Source organism: Paramisgurnus dabryanus, chromosome 18 (assembly GCF_030506205.2).
Source record: "Paramisgurnus dabryanus chromosome 18, PD_genome_1.1, whole genome shotgun sequence".
Lineage (NCBI taxonomy): Eukaryota > Metazoa > Chordata > Actinopteri > Cypriniformes > Cobitidae > Paramisgurnus > Paramisgurnus dabryanus.
In genome coordinates, this window is record NC_133354.1 from 477,710 (window position 1) to 494,549 (window position 16,840).

At 36.2% G+C, this 16,840-nt stretch overlaps 1 protein-coding gene across 3 annotated transcripts in view; it reads left to right on the top strand.

The window, feature by feature from the left end:
• Positions 1-16,840, top strand: part of hcn1 (hyperpolarization activated cyclic nucleotide-gated potassium channel 1) — a 119,056-nt gene that overhangs the window by 57,006 nt on the left and 45,210 nt on the right. For 2 of the 3 annotated variants that reach the window (XM_065243976.2, XM_065243974.1), the window contains exon 3: positions 208-369. In XM_065243976.2, coding sequence (XP_065100048.1) covers positions 208-369 — 162 coding nt within the window. The remainder of the gene's footprint in view (positions 1-207; positions 370-16,840) is intronic. The other variant, XM_065243975.1, reaches the window with a different exon arrangement.

Genomic DNA, 16,840 nt, shown 5'->3' on the forward strand with positions numbered 1-16,840 from the left:
GTCTTGAATGTCTTTAAAATCCATTTTACTCCTATAATGTGATGTATTTCTTAATGAAGCAGCATGAAAAGGGCAGGGCTTGTTTTTATTTATCAGAAACTGCCAGATCATGAAAATTGTGCGTTCCAGTAGATTGAGAATATGAAACGAGAATAATAAATAAATAAAACAGCTAACTCTTTTCTTTTTTGTTTGTTTTTCCTACAGATTTTCCACATGACGTATGACTTGGCGAGTGCAGTGGTAAGAATCTTTAATCTGATAGGCATGATGTTGTTGTTATGTCACTGGGACGGATGCCTGCAGTTCCTTGTTCCCCTTCTGCAAGACTTCCCTCCGGATTGCTGGGTGTCGCTAAACGGTATGGTTGTAAGTATTCAAAACATTTCTTCAATCTGTTCCTTACTTTCATTTTACTAAAGACAGCTCAAGAATTGCCAACATGAGTAAAAAAGTGAACTTTAATTCATATTTGCCTGCCTACAAAATAACAAATGACTTGAGTTGTTCCCTTGGGTTGTTTGCAAATGTTGGTCATTTGCATATACATTTTTACATTTAAAATTTTATATTTACATGTTTTATCAAATGTGAAAGTCTGAAATCTGGAAGATTAAAGGGATAGTTCACCCTAAAATTAAAATTCATTTACTCAATCTCATGTTGTTACAAACCTGTATACATTTCTTTGTTCTGATGAACACAAAAGAAGATATTTTGAGAAATGATAGTAAACACACAGCAGATAGTGACCATTAATTTCCATAGTAGGAAAAAAATATCTTGGAAGTATTATATATATATATATATATATATATATATATATATATATATATATATATATATATATATATACATATATATATATACATATATATATATACATATATATATATATATATATATATATATATATATATATATATATATATATATACATATATATATATATACATATATATATATATATATATATATATATATACATATATAAATGATTATATATTATATATATTATACATATATAAATGATGAAGAAAATATTTTGATAAATGTTGGTTAGCACACAGTTGACGGTACGCATTAAAGGTGCAGTGTGTAGATTTTAGTGGCAAGCTATGGTAGCCATCACAGAACAAACATGTCATCGTTTGAGACAACGATGTGACAAACGCACTCTATAGAAAAGTTTGTCCGTTTTGGGCTACTGTAGAAACATGAAGGCACAAAATGGCGGCTTCCATGTAGGGGGACCCACTGTGTGTGTAGATAAAAACATCTTATTCTAAGGTAATAAAAACAATAGTTTATTTTGTAAGGTCTTTATACAACACTCAAAACACAGTTATCTATATTTTATTGCATTGCTGTCTAAAGATCCTTCTAAAATGTACACACTGCACCTTTAAATTTCATCATATTTTTTATTCCTACTATGGAAGTCAATGGTCACTATCTGCTGTGTGTTTACCATCATTTCTCAAAATATCTTCTTTTGTGTTCATCAGAAAAAAGAAATTCAGACAGATTTAAAACAACATGAGGATGAGTAAATGATGACAGAATTTTCATTTTAAAGGTGCAGTGTGTAATTTTCAGTGACATCTAGTGGTAAGGTTGCGAATTGCAACCAATGGCTCAGTCCACTGCTCACCCCTCACTTTTGAAACACATAGAGAGGCTACGTTAGCCTCCACTGGACAAACATATCATCGTCGGAGACAACTTAGTAAAAAAATTGTCCGTTAAGGGCTTCTGTAGAAACAAGGCAGCCCAAAATGGCGACTTCCATGTAAGGGGACCCTCGGTGTATGTAGATAAAAACGTCTCATTCTTAAGTAATAAACACATAACAGTTTATTATGAAAGGTCTTTATACACCCCTGATAATATAGTGTTGTATATTATTTTGCATTTCTGTCAAGAGATCCTTTAAAAAATTACACACTGCACCTTTAAGGTGAACTATCCCTTTAAAATGTTTATTCTGTCATCATTTACTCACTTTCATGTAGTTACAAACCTGTATACATTTCTTTGTTCTGTTGAACACGAAAGAAGATATTCTGAGGAATGTTTGTAACCAAACCGATCATGAGCCCCATTTACTTCCATAGTAGGATAAAAGAATTCTATGGAAGTAAATGGGGCTCATGAACGGTTTGGTTACAAAAATTCTTAAAAATATTTTTTTTTTGTGATTTACTGTTTTCTACATAAAATCACCTTACACAATAAAAACCTTTATATTTATAATATTGACTGAGTAAGGTCATATCAAAGATTAAAATCATTGAGTGAAGTTAAAATTCAATGCTCCAAATTTCACAATTACATAATGAGACCTGGGTTAAACAGACAGGGTGAAAATACTGCACTATTCAAAGCAGAATAATTGATAGTTAAGATCATGTTTTTCAAAATAAAAGCTTAGAAGCTATGAGCAGTACATTTCATACCTGACCTTTAACAAATGGGAAATGTTTGGCTAATCAGAGCAGATGGCACGCTGTTCTCCGCCACATAACATGCTGGTGCAAAAATGAACGATAAAATGTCAACGTTTTTTTTGTGTGTGATGGTAAACGCACTAGGCTTTATTAGTGCAAGATGACGTGGGTTACACTATTTTAGGATTTTTGCTCACATTATTTATTTGCTTTAAAAGCACATGCAAAGATCATCATTCATTGGCATGTGCAAATCTCAATGCACATTTGTCTGAGCCTTGACATCACATTAGATAACAGTGTTTGGTGGTGGAGATTGATATGGCAGTTATGCAAGAATTGTGCCACGGGGCTTAATCTAACTTTAAGGGGAGATACAGCACCCCCTGGCCTCTTGAAGGCTTTACCGGGCATCATTGACATTCAGGTCTTGTTGAAATGTTGCAAAACCTTTGGCTATTTTGAATGCAACATTTCTGACAAATTAATGATGCTTGCTGATAATTACAGAGAAAATGACAGTCAAAGTCGTGTCTGGTTTATCAGAAAAAAACTATTTTCTTCAACCGAAAGAAAAAAGGGAGCATGCAGACGCTCTTGTGCATCCAAGAAAACAATATATATCTTTGGTCATAAAAGATTGAATGCTTATAAAAAAAGTATGTGCATATTTGGAGCACAATTATGTCAGTTCCTGTAACCGTATCTCTATCTCTCTCCTGTCTTTGCTGTCTGAGCGGCAGAAGAGGTCAAAGCCGATGGGGGTTCACTGCAGTCAAAAGCGATAGGAGGTTGAAATTGGCCCCTGTGGCACTGATTTAAAATACCAGCCCCAGGGCTTCTGCCTTTCTCTTTAAAAATACAAAAACAGTGGATGAGAACTTTTCAAGTACACATTTTCTGTTTAAAAATGTAGTGAGCTACCTACATAGGATGCATTTCAAGGCATTGTTGAATTGTTCCCAGTATGAAGTCTGTTCCAAAGGAAAGGATGTTTCTTTTATACTTTTCAATTACTAATACAACAAAATGAAACGTAAAGGGTTTGCCTTAGGTGTAGCATTGTAATCGTTGCTTTTTGTCATATTTTATTTCTCTTGTAAAGCCAAAGAGAATTATTGAAAATATAGTTGACTATTGAGTAGTAAGGGTGCACGGGGCAAACACAGGGTTAGTTGTAACATGGACTGTTTACATTGTTGCACAAGGTTGAGCGTTTTGTTTTTCTGGTATTTTTTCACACTGCCAAAAGATGATCTCCCGCAAATTGTTGGAAATGTATGTTTTTCGAGAGAGTTATGGATGAACGAGTGTTTTGGTGGCATGTAAGTAAATTTCTAAGTTGGGTGTGTAAGATACCAAATCCAATGCTATGTCATATTAATCAGTGTCTTGTTGACTAAAACATAGCATCGTTTTGAAATATGTCTGCAGCTCTTAGCAACTTTTTTGGTGGGTTTGAAAATATTTTGACCCAGTGGAGTTAATTGTAACGTTGTGTTACAACTAACCCCTCAGCACTTACGATATGAAAACCGCTAACGTTAGCGTAATTCTTGCTGTTGTTTTAAATGACTGCTGGCTGCCAACAAAATAAATGTGCCTGACTTATCTAAAATTGTGTGTCAAATTTATTTTTGTTAATATCTTTAATATTGATTGAATAAGGTCACGTCAAAGATTAAAATCATAATGAAATTAATGGATAAATCAGACTTTGATGCTCATTTTCTCAGAATTTGATTTTTGAAATGTAGTATGATTATTACAGACTGGGTTACATATAAAAAAAAATTTGTAATAATGGTGCTGCTTTTTCTCACATATTTAGACATTTGTATCCATTTATAATTGAACTATTGTTAGAAAAGGGCTGAATGAATGAATACAGTGTGGATACCGGTCTATTATAGACAGATATATAAACAATATCCACTTCAAGTATATAGACAAAATAGTATTGATATTTGCCTGCAAACTTAATTTTTAGCAAGTGTTACAACTACCCCCCTGCCTGTTACAATTAACCCCACCTATGGGGTAAGTTGTAACGTTTGCACTTCTGTCACGTTTGGTGTAATTGTCCAAGAATTTTAAGTACTTTTTTAAGTTGCTTGTGTAAAAATATTATGAATAAAACTTAAATATTTTTTGAATCATTGAGCCAAAACCAAAAAGCGTTAGGTTGTGCCCCGCCCTCCCCTATTTATTAATGGGCTTTATAGATTTTCTTCATTAACAGTAATTTGAATAGTCAACATTTACAAGTAAAATTTAATTACCCCATACCATTTAGTTTGCTTTTCAATTCTTTAATTGATCCCCCCTTAAGGTACGTACACATTAAAAGCAACTTTGTTGCTGTGTGTCGCCCGTCTCTTTTAATGAGGTCATTAGGAGGCGTTTCAAATTCTGGTTGTCATAAACAAATGAGTATCGTCCACTCCATTAACTGTCGAGAGGCGGATGACGTGAACTCCACTGCTTCACTCTTATTAGTAGTCCCGAAAGTTGCTCGCCATTTGCATAAAGGTTAACTTTTCTTAATTTTGTACCACATTTGATCACCAACAGTGACTTGTCATTTGTGTTAATTTATTATTTGTAAACCAGCTTTCCATTACAATAAATGGGATCGTGTCACATTGTTGCTGTGTGTTGCTTGTAATTTGAATGGGCATTACTCACCCAGGGCTAGGTGGCATAGTTGCCCAGTGCCTTACATCAAGAAGGTCCTTGGTTTATGTCTCGGCTGGGTGGTCTTTCTGTGTGGAGATGCCAAATTATCCTCCCCCAGCTTATGGGTGTATTAACCAGTTTTCCCCATGAATATAGCCATAGATCCTAGAATGGTGTAGAAATAAACAATCAAACCTGTTTCGTATTGGTAAATTCAACAATACGATGCCATTATGTGCATCTTTTAAATATGGCAATTCCAGCATGACTTGGTTATTGGATGTGTCATTGTTCCTTCAGTCAAACTGTGCCTGCCCACCACTACTGAATCCATAAGATGCAATATTGCAGTACAGAGTATGCACAAGAATTCATTATCCGAAAAATTACCATTTATCATACCAGTTATTGAGTCATATGTGAAGGGTTTCTAAGATGGTAGAGACGTATAGCTCATATGACTCTCAGAAAATGATATCATGACTGCATCATTTTTCATCCGCAGTCGTCCCCTGGGCTTTTTCCAATAAATATAGAAACTAAAGGAAACAACAGAAATAATCAGGAAATCACTCATGGATTTGAGTGTTTTATTTTTCCATCATTGTACTCAGACTCCATCTTATGTACTTTTTATCAAGGTGCATTTTTTTCTCCTGAAGTACCTTTCTCAAAGTCTTTGTGTGACTTTGAATCAGTGACCTCCGTGTTTACCTCTGCACCACTTTTCCTCCCTAAAAAATCAATGCAGATGAAAACTGAGCAAAGATTCCCGGCGCTGTCTTTTCCCAGTGCGCCGACGGGGGTCCCACAGGGAAGCGGTGGCCCTGCTGTTTAGTAATTCAGGATTTAGATGGGTGAAGGAAAGAAAAGGTATAATGCCCCGGTGGGGGGTTTGCTAATTGGGACATTGAGTCCGAGCATGCAGAAGAAACGCCGACTGTGCTGTCGGGTTAATTTAGCCATCAGGTAGGTTAACAGAGGTGTTCAGGGAGCTCGACGTGCCTACCTCAGCAGGGCACAATTCATTGTAACTTTAAACCACAGTGTAACTCATTTAATTGAAAGGCATTGAAAGGTGCTACAGTATCTTTAAGATTTCTTTATGTAGATTTCCTCTTTATAATTGCTAACCTCTGAGCACCAGCGGTGTTCACACTATTGCTAATAAGGGCCGGGTCACGCTGTCATATACCAAACTAAAAGGTGTTAATATGTCAACCTGGGCAGTTTTGTGCTAAAGTGCTTATGGTTGTGATGTTATAACCCTTTTTTAGTTCATACGTATTTTACCAAGTGGCTAATTTGTTTGAAGTGAATATGTATGATTGTTATAAAAAAACAATACTGAAACACCGCCACTTACCCCAACATCAAAGGGGCGAAAGCAAATCGTATAAACACATACAAATATGGTCGTACAAATTTGCCATATTGTAAAATACATACGAATTGCCAACATGGGCAGTCATGTGCTGAAGTGCTTATGTTTGTGATTATAACCCTTTTTGACTTCTCATAAATGGTCTGTTTGGACTAGAAATAGTGTTCACAAATACCAAAAACTGAGAAATTCAAGCCTAATCTCACAGGAATTCGTATGTATTTTACGAGTTGGATAATTCGTACAGTATGAAACCCCATCATCACAGGGGTGAAAGCAAATTGTGTAAACACGTACGAATTTGGTCATACAAATTAATACGAATTGGCCATCTCATAAAATATGTTCGAATTGCCAACCCTTTTTTACTTTTCATAAATGATCTGTTTGGACTGGAAATAGTGTTCACAAATACCAGAAATATGAGAAATTCAAGCCTAATCTCAGGATTTCGTACGTATTTTACAAGGTGGCTAATTCGTATGAATTCGTACAAAGTAAATACGTACGATTTTTGTAAAAAAACAACATTGAAACCCCACCCCTAACCCCATCATCACAGTGGGGAAAGCAAATTGTATAAAAACGTACGTATGTGTGGTCGTGCCAATTAATACGATTTAGCCAACTCATAAAATACATACGAATTGCCAACACGGGCAGTCATGTGCTAGAGTTCATATGGTTGTGATGTTATAACCCTTTTTTAGTTTTCATAAGAATTTGTACATATTTTCCCACTTGGCTCATTTGTATAAATCATATAAACACATACGAATTTGGCATATTGTAAAATACGTACAAATTGCCAACATGGGCAGTTATGTGCTGAAGTGCTTATGTTTATGATGTTATAACCCTTTTTTACTTTTCATAAATGCTGTGTTTTGGACTGGAATTAGTGTTCACAAATACCATAAATAGGAGAAATTTAAGCCTAATCTCAAGAATTTGTACGTATTTTACGAGGTGGCTACTTCGTATAAATTCATTCAAAGTAAATACGTACGACTGTTATAAAAAACAACAATGAAATTTCCGCCCCTAAACACATCATCACAGGGGCGAAACGAAATCGTATAAAAACGTAAGAATGTGGTCGTACAAATAAGCCATCTTGTAAATTACAAACGAATTGCCAACATGGACAGTTATGTGCTGAAGTGATTATGTATAACCCTTTTTTACTTTTCATAAATGATCTGTTTGGACTGGAAATAGTGTTCACAAATACCAGAAATATGAGAAATTCAAGCCTAATCTCAGGATTTCGTACGTATTTTACGAGGTGGCTAATTCATATGAATTCTTACAAAGTAAATACGTACGATTGCTATAAAAAAACAACATTGAAACCCCGCCCCTAACCCCATCATCCCAGGGACGAAAGCAAATTTTATAAAAACGTACGTATGTGGTCGTGCAAATTAATGCGATTTAGCCAAATCATAAAATACATACGAAGTGCCAACACGGGCAGCCATGTGCTAGAGTTCTTATGGTTGTGATGTTATAATCCTTTTTTAGTTTTCACAAGAATTTGTACGTATTTAATGTTGGCTCATTTGTATAAATCATATAAACACGTACGAATTTGGCATATTGTAAAATACGTACAAATTGCCAACATGGGCAGTTATGGCCTGAAGTGCTTATGTTTATGATGTTATAACCATTTTTTATTTTTCATAAATGGTGTGTTTGGACTGGAATTAGTGTTGACAAATACCATAAATCTGAGAAATTTAAGCCTTATCTCAAGAATTTGTACGTATTTTACGAGGTGGCTAATTCGTATAAATTCATACAAAGTAAATACGTACGACTGTTATAAAAAACAACAATGAAATTTCCGCCCCTAACCACATCATCACAGGGGCGAAACGAAATCGTATAAAAACGTAAGAATGTGGTCGTACAAATAAGCCATCTTGTAAATTACAAACGAATTGCCAACATGGACAGTTATGTGCTGAAGTGATTATGTATAACCCTTTTTTACTTTTCATAAATGATCTGTTTGGACTGGAAATAGTGTTCACAAATACCAGAAATATGAGAAATTCAAGCCTAATCTCAGGATTTCGTACGTATTTTACGAGGTGGCTAATTCGTATGAATTCTTACAAAGTAAATACGTACGATTGCTATAAAAAAACAACATTGAAACCCCGCCCCTAACCCCATCATCACAGTGGCGAAAGCAAATTGTGTAAAAACGTACGTATATGTTCGTGCAAATTAATACGATTTAGCCAACTCATAAAATACATACGAATTGCCAACATGGGCAGTCATGTGCTGGAGTTCATATGGTTGTTATGTTATAACCCTTTTTTACTTTTCATAAATGGTTTGTCTGGACTGGAATTTGGGTTCACAAATACCATAAATATGAGAAATTTAAGCCTAATCTCAAGAATTTGTACGTATTTTACGAGGTGGCTTATTCGTATAAATTCATACAAAGTAAATACGTACGACTGTTATAAAAAAAAAAACATTGAAACCTCGCCCCTAACCCCATCATCCCAGGGACGAAAGCAAATTGTATAAAAACGTACGTATGTGGTCGTGCAAATTAATACGATTTAGCCAACTCATAAAATACATACAAATTGCCAACACGGACAGTCATGTGCTAGAGTTCTTATGATTGTAATGTTATAACACTTTTTAGTTCGCACAGGAATTCGTACGTATTTTACCAGTTGACTAATTTGTATAAAGTGAATATATGTAGGATTATTATAAAAAACAATAAAAAAACCCGCCCCTAACCCCAACATCACAGGGGAATCAAACCATATGAAAATGTATGAATGTGGTTGTACTAAATAATACGAATTAGCCATCTCATAAAATATGTACGAATTGCAATGAGATTGCATTGGAAATTATATTCATAAACCAATATGTGATCCAGTCTGTGAAAACTCAGCTAAAGTCATTTGTTGAGATTTACTGTTTTGTACATAAAAAAAGAAGATTCTGTGAAAATATAACCTTGATATCTTTAATATTGACTAATAAGACCCTCAAAAGTAGGACGTTGTAGAGGACAATCGAGTTCAGAAAATAAATGGATAGAATCGAAGTAAAGATAGATTTTCCCACTTAGGTCACTGTCATAATTATGCCAAACTTTACCGCTTTAAATAATTAATATTTATCACGTTTACAATGCATGTAAGAGAATGATTACAAAGCCCCAATGGTTTTGAGTGAAACATTGTCCATAAATCATCTATGAGTACTATGCATGTGAAACCACTGCAGCATAGAGAAAACCTCAATAGCAATAATTGTTTTCCACATGATAAATAATAAATGAGGTTCTTAATTGAACAATGTGTCGTGCGCAAATGTCCTCCGTACACGTGACCCAACCATGAATTTTGCATTAGTGCCCGGCAGTACTGTGGGTAAACGTTAATGAGACGCTTCATTTGATCTTCTGTACATTATATAATAAAACACATCTTCCCTATGGATGCCTTTAATAAAGTCACATGCATTCCTGTGTACAGTGTTTCCCAAATGTACAGCCTTCAAAACAATAAACATCCTCTTTAGACTCAAACACACAGAATAGTTGACCAAGTATAGTTTATTAATATAGCATATAATGTACAATAGCTTAGGGACGGTCCATATTATATTTTATATCTCTCTCTATGGACACACTAAATACTATACCCTGATTGGTTAATGCTTTAATAGCTGCATAGTATCTTTACATTTCCCACACACCTTTTGACTACAGTCACTTCCCGTTAAGACAAACGTGAAGCGCAGCAGTGACATTAAAAGCCCCTTGGCCTCTCCAAATGCGTTTTTAATCACTTCTCTCACTTATTAGTCTTTATCGCCCATGACAAGACTTCTCATTTAAGCCATTACTTGACACGCCAGTCCAAACCGTAAAGGCATCTTGTCATTTACAAAAAAGACAAAATCGTGACTATTGCAATCGCTATAAATAACCGCAGACGCACCCGAGAGCTCTCTGTGTGTCTGTTTATAGACCGCATGGTTTATTTTGGTGTCAAAGGTGACGTAATGTAGGCTTGAGTTCGTGTGATGGGCGTGAGAGCAGTTGGGGGTGGGATGATGATGCGTCGGTTTGAGTAACTTAAGCACTTCATTTACAATCAGTAGACGTAACCAGACCCACCACAGCGTTAGATTTTGTTCACAGAAATCCGTGCGGTCTGGCCATATAATACAGATTAAATCCAGTCATGCCATGCAGACTGAAACTTTTGTAAGCTCTTATCTCTGGCTTATGGCTTTTGATCTTCTGTAATGCTGAATTAAGAGGAACATCTTAGCTGTACTCTGAAAATGACCTCTGTTTTTCACATTTTGTTGCTATTTAAGGCTATACGATATAATGCCTTTCCTTTCTGTGAGCATGCGACTGTGAAGTATTGAGCCTCATTTAAATTTTTATTGCACAGTAACTCATCAGGCAGAAAAAGCCCACCAGAACAAAGGTGATTTCTTGGTTATTTATAATAAGCGAGCTACTACCTGCCTCATTATCTTTAGGCTTAAACTTTTCACCCACAATGCATTGCATAATTCGAGTTTCAAGCTTTAACAATTTCTTATTCTCAGTCACGATTTTGTCCTGCAAGTAAAAGCCCCATGTTTATATGGATCAAGCTTAGTATAGATAGGAGATTTTGCTTTTCGTTTGCCTTTTTTGATCTCTGTCAAAACTTAGAGATAGCAGCACATTCAGAATAGCATACTAATATTTCTGCAGCATGCATACTTTGCACAGTAATACTTTTCTATATGCCAGGAATACACATCATCCACGTTTATCAAAATTGCAAAAAAGCATTTTCGAAGATGTATGGAAACACTAATCTTCAAGTTCATGAAAATATTTCAAAATGGAGGCAGGCAGGCGTGAATTGTAGGGACCAAGTAATTAGTTTTTCTATTTATGCATTTGTTTGTTTTGTATTATTAACCATGATCACATTTAATTCTTGAGAGATTTTCTCAAACCCCTCACTGGATTAAAGAAAAAAGAAAATGTGTTTTTGTTTTGTTAACAATAAAAAAAAATTTGTCTGAACTTTCCCATTGAGATTTTCCTATGTTAGCACAAACACTGATTCAATTAAATACCAGGATTGTCAAGTAATTGCCTGCTATCTTTAAAGGATTTGTGGTGGTACGAACTTATTGATAATCAACACAAATGCTGTTAACTTGTATTTAACGCCAAATATCCCTGTTCGGTTTTCTATAGGTTTTGTTGCGCACAATGCGTCAATCAATAGTAAATAGTTCAGTTTTCTTGTTACAATAATGAAATAACGGATACGGGTGTTAAACTCGGGATCTTTTTGGATGCCTGTTTTCTTCTAAAAGATTGCTTTTAATTCTCAGGAGACCTGTTGAGACTGCAGTGCTCTTGGTTTGATCACACTTTAGATAGCTTGACATCCATCGGGGGCGGTGAGACAGAATGAAAGAAAACAGTGAGAACAGCAGATAGGTCAAAGAAGAGAGAGAACGACAGAGACAGAAGCAGTAGATAAAGAGAAACAGAGGCCCAAGCAGACATCACAAACTGAATGTTACTGAAGCATTTACACTTCTGGAATCTGTCTGTGGTTTATTGTGTTTTTTAAGAGTTGATGGCTTTGTGCAGAATAAAAATACTTTTCCTTTTAATAAGAAATTTGTTTTTTCCTATTTTCTTACTATTGTCACTTGGGTTTGGGGTTAACGACTTTCTGTTACATAAAATGACATCCAAACCCAACTCTAACCCTAACGTCAGGCGACAATTGTTTAAAAATCCGGAAAAAAAATAGTATAATCCAATAGTGACATCATAACCCAAAACCAAAACTAACTCCAAACCAAAGCGAAAATTACTTTAAAATAGGAAAAACTCAATTGAGTAACCAATACATAAAACTGACACGGAAAAGAAAGTTTGTGGTACGGACACGGAAAAATGCGGAGCTCCGTGACAATGACACGGATAAATGAGCAAAATATTCTGTGACAATACCACGGAAATTTGTGAGATCAGGTTGTTATAATAGTTCAGCAAAAAATGAAAATTACCCCATGATTAACTCACCCTTATCCCATCCAACATATATATGTCCATCATCTTTTTTGTGACAAACACAATTTGAGTTATTTTAGTAAATGTCCGGGCTCTTCTAAGCTTTAAAACTGTAGAAAACACGATCCATGACGTTTAAGCCAAAAAGTGCATCCATCCTTCAGAGACGTAATTCACACGGCTTCAAGGGGTTATTTAAGCCCTTTTTTGTAAGAAAAATATCCATATTTAAAACATTTATATATCCTTTAATATTAATATCCTGTTAATATAAAAATCTATTTTTTACTTATATATTCCATTTCTTAATATTCCAATGAATATTCCATTTTCTTAAAAGAAAAATCCAGATAATTTACTAACCACCATGTCATCCAAAATGTTGATGTCTTTCTTTGTTAAGTTGAGAAGAAATTATGTTTTTTGAGGAAAACATTGCAGGATTTTTCTCATTTTAATGGACTTTAATAGAGCCCAACATTTAATACTTAACTCAACACTTAACAGTTTTTTTCAAAGGAGTTTCAAAGGACTATAAAAAATATAAACAATATATGCTCTTTTAAACCACAACTTTTCATCTAGGTCCGGTCCAGCGTGACCTAACGTAAATGCGTAGTGACGTAGGGAGGTCACGTGTTACATATATAAAACGCACATTTGCGGACCATTGTAAACAATAAACTGACACAAAGACATGAATTAGTATCAGTTGACATACAACAACGTAGGAACGGTCCACTTTCAACACACTTGTAAACACTGGGGCGGAGTTTCGCGTTCGTCTTCTGTGACCTCTTGACGTCATGACGTATTGCGTGGGGTCACGCTGGCGCATCACGACCGGATCTACATGAGAAGTTGTGGTTTAAAAGTGCATATTTTTTATTTATTTTTGTCAAAAGTGACAATCGTTTTGCTAGATAAGACCCTTATGCCTCGTTTGGGATCGTTTATAGTCCTTTGAAACTCAGTTGAAAAAAACTGTTAAGTGTTGAGTTAAGTATTAAATGTTGGGCTCTATTAAAGTCCATTAAAATGAGAAAAATCCTGCAATGTTTTCCTCAAAAAACATAATTTCTTCTCGACTGAACAAAGAAAGACATCAACATTTTGGATGACATGGTGGTGAGTAAATTATTATTATTCCTTTAAATTATGATGTGTACATCTTACTGTGGGTTCACACCACCCGCGTTTGAGGTGTCAAATTCACGTCTACCACGTCTAGTTTGCCGCTTGAACATTTTGAGTTTACTCGCTTTTCGCCTGTGTAAGCTGTGCGTGAAATTCTAGTCATCGAGACATTCAAGCGGAAATTTGCATAATGGGAGGGGCTTCTGCAACTCCGCTCGCTTCCTGTAATCATATAACTACTAAAGCAAGCTCCTGATTGGTTAACACGGTGCGTTTTTCCGCCAAAATTCAAATTTGTCAACTCGCGCATTTCGGGTGGCAACGCATAAGATGCGCAAATGAGGCGGAATCGCGTCTACCGCGCCGCACTACATTCACACGGGGCGTAAGCGTTACAGCTTAACGGAAGGCTTGTCTGAAGCGTGGCCAACAGCCAATCACAGTGGCCGCTATACACGTTCCGGTCTTCCATAAACGTAGTTGGCTGGCTCTGCCTAGGTTATTTGCATAAGGCGATCTGATTGCCTGACGCACGTGTTGCCGCTTGAAAAGTTGAGAAATGTTCAACTTCTGCGTGAGCAATGGCACTGACGCGGCGCCGACGGATCCACAATTCAGTTCGGCAACGCATGACGTCACCCATTAAAAGTGAATGGGAAGCGTCAACACTTTAAGGGCCTGAGCATTGATGTACGAGGACCCTATTGTTCTTCAAGGAGTTATTATTATGTCTGATTGTAATTTGTCTGTCCCAACAGAGCTTCCTCTGTACTTTCTAATGGCCAACACATAGGAAATCATTTAAGACCCGTCCCAATCAGTCTGACTCATTACAATCTCTCATTCTTCACAATCAGACACTGCTTTAACTAACACTTCAACCCGACACATTTGATAGCTGTGCGTCCTAAAGTGGTCTGCACATGATTGGAAGACCCCACTTGGGAAATGTATTGAATGTCTGATAATCTGTGTGCGTGTGTGTGTATAAATGTGCATGTATGTAAATGTGTGTTGAGTACAGTATGCGTCACACATACCTCTACATAAGTATTCCAAAGGTGAGGGAAGGCTCAGTGTATAGCTTAGGTTATATTTCTGAGCTAATCCCTATATTAGTCACATAAGACGCTCGTGTATGCACACGTGAAAGATCCAGAATGTACACACGTTTATATGCACATCTACAATGTGCATGCTTAGATTATTGTTTTGCATGCACATATACATAGTGACATGAAATGTTAGCTAAGCTACTTGAAAATGATTTCACCACAGGTAACAGGTGATCTTCATATGGGTAATCGTGTGGATATAATATATAGTTGGGCTAAAAATGGTACTATTCAAGCAATGAACCTGGTTCATTATAGGAATGAATGCACGTGGGGTTATAAGCTTGTACTTGTACTAAATATTAAAAATTACAATAATTTAATATATAATTATATTGGATAACAGCCCTCAATGTTTGTTTCACTACCAACAAAAATGTAAAATGCTATGCAATGACTCTTAAAAACATTGAGTGTTGACTCAAAAGAATCAAATGTATTTTTTTTCATCGTTTCATTGTAAATGAAATTGGATTTGTCAAACTGACATAAAAGAGAGAGGTTCTGATTATTCAGTTGTGAAGGCTGTGCGCCCAATCCGGTGTGACATAAAATACAGAAATGTCGAATTTTGTCATGCAACACTGCGCCCTGTTGGAGTAAATGGCTTGCTAAAAGGTTACACTATTTTAAAAACAGCTAAGCTACAGTCACACTACTGATACGGTAAATGTAGTCAAGCTAACAGCACTTTTATTTGCCAGTTAATATGCCATCCTGAACTTTCAATTTCTTTCTCCAATTTCTTTCTGCCCTTGCCATCACTCAACACTCACTACATCGTGTTAGAGAGTTATGCAAAGTCAATCACACAGACTCAATTTCCATATTAACTCGATTTGGAAAAGGTATATTTTATGTCATACGACAACACAGCATGTTTAAGGAATATCAATGATGTCATTTCTTTGCAACCTCAATGCGAGCATGTATTAGATTTTTTTAGTGTTAGTCTCTGAAAGAAACATGTAATCTGTCCATCTTATAACCCAAGAGTTGTATGTTTGAGTCTAACCATTTGGTCATTACTAGGGATGCACCGATTCACATCCTTATTCCATTAACACAGTAAAACACATTAATGAAGTAAACAACGTCCACAGCAGTGTATTTTTCATTTGATTTATTTTTAACTCTAAAAAAAGGATAGGCAACATTATGCCAGGATGACAAGTGGGAAAAACTATTTTGACAATTACCATAAGCCTATGCATAATGAAAGCATTGCAGTGCAACACGCTCACGTCCACGAAATGTGACCCGCCCCTAACCCCTCGTTCAGACAGCCAGCGACGTTATCGCTGTGTGTCGCCTGTCTCTTTCAATGAGGCGTTTCTAAATCTGCTTGTCATAAACAAATGAGTACGATCCACTCCAGTAACTGACGAGAGAAGGATGACGTGAACTCCACTGCTTTGTTCTCATTGGTAGTCGCTCCCGAAAGTCGCTCGACATTTGCATAAAGTTAAACTTTTCTTAACTTTCTCGCGTCGCTGGACACGCCCATACTGTCGCCAACGGTCACTTGTGTCGCCGGAAGTCGCCAGGTTTCCATTGAAATGAATGAGATCGCGTCGCTCTGCTACTGCTTGTCGTTGGCTGTCTGAATGGGGCGTAAGGCTCACCAAAAGAAAAAGCTTATCCCCATGTCAGCACCCGATGTGTGTAATCAACGGCCGCGTGACGTCGACCAGCGTAGTGAAAGCCTAGGATTGGGTTAGATGGAAAAAAATCTAGGATTTGGCCGAACCCCGTCAAAAAGCGATTCGGTGCATCCCTAGTCATTACGTCACTTTTACATATTCCATTAGCACAGCGAGAAAGCGAGCGATCACATCAGGATAGTTTTCTTAAAAATAATTCTGGCACACTTAGCAGAAAATTGATGTGTGATAGATCTCAGCTTGCATGCGAGGATCCTGTGTGTTGCCAGGCAGAAGTGTGCTAGTTCATGGCTTTCTCAGCACTT